General features: G+C 52.5%; 1 protein-coding gene across 5 annotated transcripts in view; it reads left to right on the forward strand.

Moving 5' to 3' along the window:
* Trak1 (trafficking kinesin protein 1) overlaps positions 1 to 11377 on the forward strand; it is a 169131-nt gene that overhangs the window by 65518 nt on the left and 92236 nt on the right. The window contains exon 1 of one of the 5 annotated variants that reach the window (XM_031345656.1): positions 1280 to 1572. The exons of 2 other annotated variants lie outside the window; for them this stretch is intronic. In XM_031345656.1, the coding sequence (XP_031201516.1) occupies positions 1485 to 1572 (88 nt within the window). In that variant the 5' untranslated portion in view covers positions 1280 to 1484. Of the gene's footprint in view, positions 1 to 1279; positions 1573 to 11377 lie in introns of those variants that run through there. 2 more of the 5 variants (XM_031345662.1, XM_031345658.1) reach the window with 2 other exon arrangements.

Below are 11377 nucleotides of genomic sequence, written 5' to 3' on the forward strand. Positions count from 1 at the left end.
CCCTGATCCCTCCCCTGTGACCCCGATCCCTCCCCTGTGCCCCCGATCCCTCACCCTTGTCTATTACTGCAGGGCACAGTGTCAGAAACACCCACATATGACACAATCCACCTTTCTCAGTGCAGGAACATGTTGCGAACTCCTTGGGAGAATCCCAGTGGGCCCTGGAGGCCCATGTTCTTGTCTCTACAGGGCAGCTCAGCTCGTTTACTCTAGTTCCTACAAGAACTGATCCTTGAATATGAACAGGGGAGTGGTTTCACTCCATCAAGCTTCTGAGGGTTCCTTCTCACAGTGGCCTCTAAAGGTCTCAAATAGGCTCCAACCCCTATAGGCTCTATCCTTTATATGTCCTCTCTGAGGACACGGGACTCCTTGAGGGTACTCCTTTTGAGTCCTTGAACATAGTGGGGAGGGTCTTCCAGCCCCGAGCCCTGAGTGAGAGGGAATAGTTTTGAGCCCTGAATTGGAGTATCATCCATGTCAGAGTCCCGAGTAGGGAGGCAGCGCCCAGAAAGCCAAGCTGGCTGGGGAGCCAGAGGAGCATGAAGGAGTTGGCTGCACATGGATGCAGGACAAGCAGGGCACACGAGAGGGTGTTAAGGACCATCTGCTCCACATGGAGGGGACGAGATGAGGTAGAGCAGAGCACTCCGAACCCCAGAGCTGGGATCCCAGCCCTGACTCCACTAGTGAAATCCTGGGAACTTCAGCCTGTCCAACCAGTTTCCTTTCTCAAACCGTGACAACCAGGGGCGAGGGAATGGCAGTGTAGAGTCTGGACCGTGCAGCTCCATGGGATGCGGAAACCTGAGGCTTTTTGTTAGGATGCCTGTAGCAAGCCCCGGGGGACCAGAGAGCCACAGTTCATGTCCAGGATGCCCAGCAGTAGCCTCAGACACAGCTTTGCCAACTCAGGCAGCACAGTGCATTTGAAGAGCTGGGTGTTCAGCCCCTGCAATCCCTCCCTGCCAAAGAAAGTCCTATCAGGAGGTCAGTGCAACAAAGACAGAAAATGCAAACTCGTTCTCCGGAGACCTTGAATATGCCCGGGAGCTCTTTGTGGATTCTGAGGGCTCTGCCAAGCTGAGCCCCGGGACACTGCCTGGCACTGTGCCTCCACCCTCACTTCCCAGGGAGTCCTGAGAAGAACAGTGGCTTTCTGTTCTACGCTACAGTTTAGGCAAAACTAGCTGCCCATCAGAAAGGCTTCTCTCCCTGCCCTCCCCCGCCCCACCCTAGAAAGGTGTCGTGTTGTGGGTGCGCCTTTTTTTCTGTTTGGGGTGGTTTCATAAGATGAGGTGATAGGGTTCCTGGTTGCCGGAGTTACGTAACCCACTGTGCGTCCTGGGCAGCGTGGGGATCTTCAGCTCTGCCCCAACAAGCAAGCTCAGGAAAACTGCTGAGGAAGGCTCAGAGCTGTGGCCAAGCTTGCATGGAGGACCGCTCTCTCTCCAAGTCCTCTTTGGAGTTTGTGTCTGCCCATGGCATTGGCGATTCAGCTCAGGCAGCCCTCCAGGGCCCAACCTCTGCCAGGACTCCGCCACACACTGGCTGGGACGAACTCGTGTGGTGAGTGTGTTCATGGGAACGTCCGCTGTAAGTTTACTTTGTGGCGTGGCCAGAGGGAGGGAAGAGCAGCGGGCCATGGCTTTACCCTTGCTCTAGGCTGTGGGTCAGGTTGCTGGTCGTTTGAGGAATCACCCGGTTGAATGATGGGCAGGTGGGATGGAGGGGAGCTGAAAGCTTCTTACACCTTTACTGGGTTCAGGAGAGACCAGCAATAGCCAGGTGTAAGATGTAGGTCTGATTCTTGCTGGCCTTGGTAAAGTCTGCCTCTAAAACCTTTGTTTCCAGATCAGTTCTGTCTGCTGCCTCCTGTTCCTTCCCTCCCTCCTCTTCTTCTCCCTCCTCTTCTTCCTCCTCCCTCTCCTCCTCCTTTTCTTCTTCCTTCTCTTCCTCTTTTTCCAGCACTGAGGACCATGTTTTCTAGATAAGTGCTCTCCCATGGAGCTGCTCCGGAGCCCACCCTCTCATTTTTAAACCTTTTTATTTTGTGGTTTGCTCTCACTGACTCGTTCAGGCTGATCTTGAACTCGCTCTGTAGGTTGGGCAGGCCTTGAGTTTTTGATACCCCTGCCTCTGCCCCTGCCTCTGCATTTAATTAGTCAGTGTCCAGGCTGGTGTAGGTCAACAAGGGATTTTCAGATGCAAAGAGCCTCCCACACCCTCCCCTACATTCTTGTGTCTTCTTTATCCAAAGCTTGACCCTGTGATTGTGGTCCCCACACCCCTGACGAGAGCTTTATGTCGGCCTGCTCCGGCTTGTTGCTTGCTGCCGGCTTCTCAGTTCCTCTGAGTGGATCGGATTCAGGTCTGACAGTGGGATGACCCATCTAGTTTCCTGTCTATACTGCAAAGCCTACTGACTTCTAGAGTGGCCACTTCCTGTCCCCTACTAACAAATTCAGGCTTGCAGACTTCTAAGTCTTATTACTAAGCTGGTGACTCTTAAGTCTGCATGCAGTCTTACTGACAAAGGTGCGCGGAGCCGCTGATGTTCAGGACCAGGGTCTTGATGCAGTATGTGTTCATTTCTGGGGTTTCTCAGTGACCTGGTCCTGCACAAAGCCCAGAGGTGAACATGGGTGTAGGTGAGCTGCTGATGTTCAGGACCAGGGTCTTGATGCAGTGTCTCTTCATTTCTGGGGTTTCTCAGTGACCTGGTCCTGCACAAAGCCCAGAGGTGAACGTGGGTGTAGGTGAGCTGCTGTAAACCTTGGAAAACAAGCAAGAATTTCTCAGGGAATGCAAGCTCCTGGCATCTGCCCTGCCTGAGGGAGGCCATCCTTGGGTTGGGAGATGGCTCAGCCTTGAAAGTGCTTGCCACACGAGCACCAGGGGCATGAATTCGATCCCTAGACCTGCATGTTGAAGCCAGATGTGCTGGTGCATGCTTATTTTCTCAGCCCCGGGGAGGCAGAGACAGGAGTATCCCTGGGCTTGCTGGCCCATGTCGATGATGAACCGGTGAGCCCCAGGCCAATGAGAGGCCCTCTCTCAGCTACCAGGCTGAAGAGCAATTGAGAAAAGACACAGGCTGACCCCTGGCCACCATGGGAACATATGCATACATGCATGTTTACAGAAATATACATACATGAACACATTAAAGCAAAACAACCGAAACTCCAGCTCTCCTACCCTGAAATAGCCACATGAGGAATTTGTCCCTTATCACTAATATTTAACCCACCAAATGTGGCATCTTAACCTCCTTAGGCTTGCTTAAATAAAACATACATGACCATGAGGGCAACAGGAAGGAGTGGCCAGTGGGTAGTGGGGTGTCTCTTATGGATGCAGTGAGGAGTGGCAGCTTAGAATCTGGGGGATACCTAGGAGCTCTTAAAGTCCTATGTTAGTATCAGTTCCTGCCTCTTCCTTCCGCGGATTTCCCCGGCCTAACAGTGGTCAGGTCATGCAGGTGGATGGAAAGAAATACTTTTGTGAGTCTCATGCTGAAGTCATTTCTAGAGCTGAAGTCTGATCTTTGCAAAGACAGAACACTCCTGTTCCAGGGCCACCGGCTCCTGTTCTGTCCCTCTCCCTTGCGTGACAGACAGGACGCTTGGTACGTCCTGTAGGTCGCTCTGTAGGTCAGGCAGACCTACAGGATTTCTAATATAAAGAGGAATTTTAAAACTTACAATTTATATTTTTATTTTTGTATTTGTCAGAGGACTTGTGGGAGTCAGTTCTCTTCCCCTGTGTGGGTCCCAAGGATTGAACTCAGGCAGTCAGGTTTAGCAGCAGACAGCTTTGTCCTCCTGAGTCCCTCTAGCTGACACATAAATCAGATTCTTGACCTGTAACTGCAGCTTTAGTTCTCAGGTGCTTGGTATATTTTTTATCTTTCTCCTGGTTTGTTTGTTTGTTTGTTTTCTTCAGAAACAGGCTCTTCATGTAGTTGGTGGCTCTGGTTAGCATGTCGCTTGTTACAGCCTTCATCCACCCCAAGCTGTTTGGGAGGCAAGCAAGCAAGCAATAAATTATAATGGAGGAGCATTTCATTGAGAGCCAGGCCTGGCCTTCAGCCCTGGCACCTGGTTCTCCCTACTCAGCAGGGGTGTGCCTGGGAGTGAGGGAGGGAAGATGCTGCACCACGCCACAGGAGCCAGAGATTCAGGACAAGACTAGGTAGACACTCAGTGTTTCTGGGGGTGCCCCAAAAGTCACGAGATCCCTTCATATCTGGGGGATCCGTGGGCAACTGAGATGCAGTGTTCCTGGCGATGGGTGTTCCAAGGCAAGCGGGGGTCAGCAGGGCCTTCTCAGAAGCTCACAATCATCACGCAGCATGGCAACCTTTGGCCATGCTTTCCGTTCTACAAATGGAACAACCGAGGCAGAGGGAGGTTAAGTGAAGACACCGGTTCCTACAGAGCAGGCTTCAATCTGGGCCGTCTGCCTAGGGGTCTGCTTTTTATCTGCTGGTCAAGCTTTCTGCACCTAGACCCACAAGAATAGTCCTGTTACATAGTGACGCATGCATCCCAGGACCGCCCTCGCTGGTCATTGGCACTTCCTGGGACAAGTTCTGTCCTAGGTAAGGAGCAAGAGCTGTGATCCGGCAGACTGTCTCCCCGCTTCCTTGTGGTTGGGAGCACTCAGCCTTTCTGCAGCCTTCTTGCCTGTCTTCACTGAAATGTACTCTCACTGCTTCCACCATAGCCAGGCCCACTTTCTGAAGCTCTCCCTGAGGTGCCTCACGCAAAACACTGTGCAGCAGAATAAGGACTCACTGTGGAGTGAGTTCCCACCGCTGCCACAGATCTGTGTGTGACCCGCTAGCCTGGTGGTTCTCAACCTGTGGGTCTCCACCGCTTTGGCGACCCTCTGTCTCCAAAAATGCTTACACTACGATTCATAACAGTAGCAAAGTTATAGTTATGAAGTAGCAATGAAAATAAATTTTATGGGTGGGGGTCATCACAACATGAGGAACTGTATTAAAGAGTCGCAGCGGCAGGAAGGTCGAGAACCACTGCTTTAGCTCACCTCTCCTCAGAGTTGTGCCTGGCAGTGGTGGCACATGCCTTTGATCCCAGCACTTGGGAGGCAGAGGCAGGCAGATTTCTGAGTAAGAGGTCACATTGCACACTCATTGTAGTCATCTGTGTTATTTTGAAGCTTGTGTCAGTAATGTTACCGATGTCTCCATAGCCACCAATGACATCATTAGTTCCCTTTCCATAGACTGCAGGCTGCCAAGCTTTGCAGATCTGCTCTGAGCGTCCACCCAGCAACATCTCTAATGTCTGAGAGGAATTGCCTGGAGTCGGACTTGAGTTTTGGTGGACTTTGACAGAGGTGTTGTATGAACGAGTATTGTTCATGTTCTTATCAGTTCTGCCTGTAGCTCACACAGTGGGTTACTTCCGTTTTTTGATGAAATACCTTTAAAGTCTCCTTCCTTACTTTACCATGTGTAAGAGTCCTGAAGGGATTCAGTGAGCGCATACATAAGGTGTAGAATCCTTAGGAAGGCTTAGTATGCAGGCAGCGCTCACTTAGTGTGCTTCTTTATTGTTAGGGCCTCAAGATTAACCAGTTCACTCTGTCGCCTGCTTCTTGTCTGTCTAATTTGTCTGCCTGCCTCTCATCTTTCTGTCGTTTGTCTGTCTGGCCTGGAGAGAAACCCTGGTAGCTGCTGCTGGCCTGTAGGGAAGCTGAGGGACGTAGAGGGAAGGAAGGGGCCTGGCTAGCAGAGCTGTTTCAGATGCAGCCCAGCAGCCAGACCCCAATTACAGACCCCACTTCCTGTCCCCCATGGATCCCAAGACCAACTGCTTTGAATTCTCAGATGCAGATGTGGCTGGCCTTTGTCCTTCCTCGCACACCTGTGACACCGAGAAATGTGCTAACCCCCACCTGGCAGCTCAGTCCTTCCTTTCTCTGGCTGTGGCACATTGTTCTTCCAGGAGCTGCTCCTCTTCCTAGGGGCCCTGCTGGGAGCAGCTGCGCTGCCTGCTCTTCCCAGAAAGGGCTGGGCGGGGCTGGGCGGGGCTGGGCAGGGCTGGAGTGACGCTTCCTAAGCTGTGCTGGGAGCAGGATTTCCCCTGCGCTGCCCCATCCCTTCCCTCCCTTCCCTTCCTTCCCTCTTTCCCTTCTGTTCTCCTTGGCTTCCATGGGGTAAACTCTGGCAAACTCTTCTGGGCAGCCCCGCCTTTTAAAGGCATATACGGAATGTTCTTACTTCACAGTGATTTTTAAGGGTTCTGTGAGTTCTTCATCTGATGTATGCATGAACACTGGCTGACTGTCCTTCAGGAGATGCCATGCAATTTCTCCTGAGGTGCTTCCCTCGCCTCCTGCTAGGACAAGCATTAGAGTTCCCAAGGGAGGGGCTGCACAGCTTTGTGATGAGCTCGGACCTAAAGCTTAGGGCTGGTTAGACTGGACTGTATAGTAGTGGCTGTAGCCCTCCCATCCACCCTAGGCCGGTGTCTACTTACCAGCCTGTTCCCTCCCTGTCTCTAGAGCGGTCATGATGGTGACATCCTTGGGGTTCCCTTGGCACCTGTTAAATGCCTGTCACTGTGCTGATGTGTAAAGTTGTGATGAATCGTGTGTTTAACCTTAGTAAAGGTTTCCTATCTGGCCCAGCTCAGCGCAGCGCCCAGCACCCAGCCTCTCTGGCTCACAAGCCTGCCACTGAGCTTCACTGACTGCTGCTCTTGACTTGAAAGCTCATCAGGGAGGGGCAGAGCATCCTTACCATAGGTGCCAGATGCCCCTTACATAAACGAAGCAGCAACCACCGGGCTTCTTATTTTGGCTCCGAGACTTCACAGTCTCAAGCAGATGGGGTTGCAGTCCTAGCAGGGTCTCACCCTGAGAGCAGCAGCAGCAGCAGCCGCTGTCGCCACCACCGGCTGCCCCTAGAGCACTGTTTATAGAGGGGCCCTGGGCAGCTCTTGTTTCCAGCTCTTTTCTCTCCCTGCTCTTCTTCACAGTCCCCTAGCTCCTCCTCCCCCCTTTCCTGTCTCTGTTCATCCTCCTCCTCCTCTCTTCATTCCATCCACCCCATCTCCTTGGCCTTTAGAAAAATGAGTGCAGGCCACAGCATCCCAGGACTCAGCCTCATTTTCAAGGAAAGTCTGGGGACACTTGAGTTTATTGCTCTGGTTGTTGTTGTTGCTACTATTATTATTGTCAGTTTGACACAAACTAAAGTCATGTGGGGAGAAAATGCCTCCATCAGATTGGCCTGTGGACAAGTCAGTGGGCATTTTCACAATTAAGGGTTGCAGAGGGAGGGCCCAGCCTGCTGCCAATGGGGTCGCCCCTGGGCAGGTGATTCTGGATTGAATAAGAAAGCAAACTACAGTTTAGAACAGGACTACTCTTCCAAAGCATGTGGGTTCAATCCCAAGCACCCCACATGGCGGCTCACAGTGGGAGCTGACACCCTCTTCTGTTCTCTGTGGGCGCATAACCACACACATAAACTGAAAAAAAAAGAGAGAGAGAGAGAGAGAAAAAAGCAAGCAAGCTGAACAAGCGGTGGCCAACAAGCCAGGAGCAGTGCCCTCCGCAGCCTCGGCTTCATCTCCCGCCTTGAGGTTCCTGCTCTCAGTTCCCTTTGTGATGGGCTGCACCTCGGAAGCCATGCCATGCAAACCCTCCCCTCTGGCAAGTTGCCTTTGGTCAGGGTTTTATCACAGCAGCTGGGGAAGCAAATTAAAACGAGGTTTCTCCAGACTTTTGGCTTTTGTCCACTGAGAACTCTGTGAATGCCCTGGGGTAAAGGCAACCCCAGGACCCATTGCCAGTTGAGGCTGAGCAGTCTGTCTGACCGTGCTCTGGGTGTGGAGAAACACACAGGCCCTCAGACGAGGGCATGACGGTTCAGATTTCAGGACTGGTCTGTGTGTGGCTGGCTGAGGCCGCGTGTGATCCCATTGCTGCTGAGGAGAGCCTGGAACTGGGAGGTAGGCATTGTGCGGTGGCCACAGCCCGCATGACTGGCTGGACTTGGTGGACCAAGCAGGCTGTGGAAGGGAAACCCATGAGCTGGGGAAGTTAAGGGCAGGGGGCAGGGTGAGGAGGTCTGAGAGGAGCCTGACAGTAGCAGGCAGCTTTTCTTTGCTCTTTGGTGTTCGTGCACAGAGAAGAACAAGAGCGTGCCAGTCTTGGAAGTTTTCTGGTCTCACTTCCTTCTCAGGCCTGTGATTGGCATTCAGGTTGCAGGATCCGAGGACCCTGTGAGGCAGGGAGCGTGATGTTGCAGCACCACCTAGTGGGCATGTAGAGCACTACAGCAGCAGCCTGATTTCCCCACACCTGGTGTTTGCATCTCCCAGAAGGGGTCTGTTGTGAGGTGGTTATTGTAGTTGTGTAGACTGCAGGAAGCCTTCTTTATTCATTTTTCTTGGCTTTGCTCCCTGGCCATTCTGAGCGCTGGAGACCATCCCGGAAATTGGTCCTATAAAGGAGGGTGTGACCAGAGTCAGGCAACCTCAAGTTCCTTGCCTGCGTTCCCTGGGACAGACCTCGTCTATTGGTGCTGCACTTTGCCTGCCTCTCAACGGCTGGGTGTTGTGGCTGACCCAGACCCAGAGGCTCACAGCAGTGCATCGGCTTGGGATCTGTTTGCTCAGGACACACGGAGTCACCAAGGCACATGGCTCACATGGGCCATGTAAGGCGTGCCGGGGATAGAGTTGGGGCCTCCCTGGGCCTCACCCACAGTGAGGGTAGGGAATGGAGGGAGCTTGTGGACAAGCACACAGTTGCTGGTTCTAGCAGGTTCTGTGGTAACAGTCTCGAATGACCGGTAAACAGGTGACCTTCCCCAGGGTCAGACACCTCTAAGCCCTTTACTTCTCTCAGCTCTGCTGGGCCAGAGGAGCTAGGAGAGATGAAGAGGGCACAGCTCCAATGGCCTTGAGAAGGCTAGCTGTTTGTGTTGGGATTCCCACGCAGGTACAGTTACGTCCAGACACTCCATCTGTGGGATGTATAGTATTGAGTAAAAAAAGTATGCTTTGGGAATGAACAGTTGCTTTCTCAGTGCTAAGGCATTCTTATCACCCCCACAAAGTAGCTGCAGAGCCGTTAGCGATCCCCACATCTGCCCTGCAGGTTGACTTCGTATTGACTGTCCTCAGGGACCTCTGCATCCCTCTCCATTGTTCTTAATGGCCTCGCTGACTGCTGGGTTGGCAGAGCAGAGTGAGGGCTGTGGAGTGCATGCTTCATAGCTGTCTTGCCCGTACCCGAACAGTGAGGAGGGATTTTTTTTTTAAATGCCCTCGGGCTGGGCTTGGTCACTAATAACATGTTGCAACAAGGACCTGAGTTTGATCTCCAGAACTCAAAAGCTGGACATACTTATACTTGTTATCTAGTGCTGAGGAGGCAGAGACAGGGAGTTCCCTGGGGTTCTCTGGCCAGCCAGCCTTGCCTGCTTGGTGGGTTCTAAGTCAGTGAGAGACTCCACATCACAAAAGACAGATGAGTCCTGATGAGTCTTGAAGCATCACAGCCGAGGTTGTCATCTGGCTCCACACACGTGCACACACGCACACGGGTAGTCAAAATCTCTCCCTTCATAACTTCCCTTTCTGCTTGGTGGCAGTCTGCATCTGGGGGTCGATTTGAAGCCTAGTTTAAGTCCCATGGACTGGGGCCGCCGCGGCAGCTCAGCCTGCTCTGTGGCCCTTCTGTACCTAGGTGCTCATTGCTGGGCTACTGGGATGTCCTGCCAGGCCGGTGACTTCACTCGCTGTTCTGAGAATACCGCCATTGTTCATTTGGGAGAGTTTCCTGTGTAGTAAATAACGTAGGTTAACAATAAAGCAGATGAAAACACTGGATGTCAGAGGCACCACTGGTGCTGTGGTCTCTCAGTGTTTCCTTCTGTTATAAGACAGATGGCTCCAGATCAGGCATTCAGCATCGTGCATCCACCCTTCGATATTGGCCAACCTGCTCTGTCCCAGGCCAGCTCGCCATGGGGGAAGAGGCTGGGAAAGGGTGTGGGCCTGAACTCTGCCAGGTGCTCAGGAAGCTGTTCTGTTTTGTGACAGGGTCATATGTAGCCCGGGTTGGCCTCTAGCTCTCCATGTAGCAAAGGATGAGCCGCGTGGGCCTCCTGAGCCCCCTCCACCTCCCACACGCTGATGTTCCAGGCATCGGCCATCACACCCACTGCATGTGGTGCTGGGGATGGAGCCCGGGTCTTCCTGCAGGTTAGGCCTCTCTGCCAAGCTACAGTGTGCACTACAGACGGTCACGTCTGTGGTGGTGGCCGACTGTAAGCCTCACGGTCATGCTTTGCTGTGGCGGTGGAAGCGCGTGGCTGAGAAGGCCATCTGCCGGGCTCTGAGGCTTTTAGACAATGATGTAGACCAGGCCACCTCCACCAGGAGTCAAAATGCAACGTGAGCTTTCTACAGCACGGCTTCTTCACCTTCCACACCTGTTCAAGAATGTAATGGTGCTTACAAAGCATGATGGGTCATTCATGGCTGGAGGCCACTTTGGACTCTGGCTGGCACTTTGTATTCTGGGCATAGTGTGGGAGAGTTCTGGAATCTGAAAGCACATATTTTAGGAGTCGAAAGATAGCCAAGAGATGCGGCCTCTGTAATCTGAGGTGCCAGAAAGGACCCAGCCTCCACAAGCCGAGGCACAGAACATTACAAGACCCTTTCTTTCTAAGGTGACTGTGGGGTTCCTGGGTGCAGGCAGTGTCACAATGTCCTCAGAGAGATTTTAACTGTGTGTAAAGGGCTCTCAAAGGCCCAGAGACTCTGGGAATTTGGAGACAAGTTAAAATAAAGCTTTAGGGCCACAGAGACAGGAGCAGGGTGGGTAGTACTTAGTTATGACAGTACTACTGGGGCCAGCCTCCCATAGGAAGCAGGGTCAGTCATCTCCCGCTGTGTGACCGACCTACCTCCACTTACTTGACCTCTCTGTGTGCTGGTGTCACAGGGGACAGTTAGGGCTGGAGAGATGGCTTAATGGCTCCCCTTCTGCAGGTCCTGGCTTCAGTTTCCAGCACCCACATGGTAGCTCACAGCTATCTGTCCCAGGGAATCTGACACCCTTTCTGGCCTCCATGGGTACCAGGGAGCACATGGTACACAGACATACATGCAGACAAAACACCCATACACATAAAGTCGCTTTAAAAATTAAAGAATTTAGAGCTATTGTGGCTCCACGAGGCACTGGTGTAAGAAGTGCACTAGTGTAAGAAGTGCACTAGTGTAAGAAGTGCAGTCAGTGGCCCGCAAATGCTTGGCTCGCCATTCTTGCCGTTGTTCTTATTCTGGAAAGTGTAGTGGATTCCCTATTGAAT

Source organism: Mastomys coucha, unplaced genomic scaffold (genome assembly GCF_008632895.1).
Source record: "Mastomys coucha isolate ucsf_1 unplaced genomic scaffold, UCSF_Mcou_1 pScaffold23, whole genome shotgun sequence".
In the NCBI taxonomy this organism is placed as follows: Eukaryota; Metazoa; Chordata; class Mammalia; order Rodentia; family Muridae; genus Mastomys; species Mastomys coucha.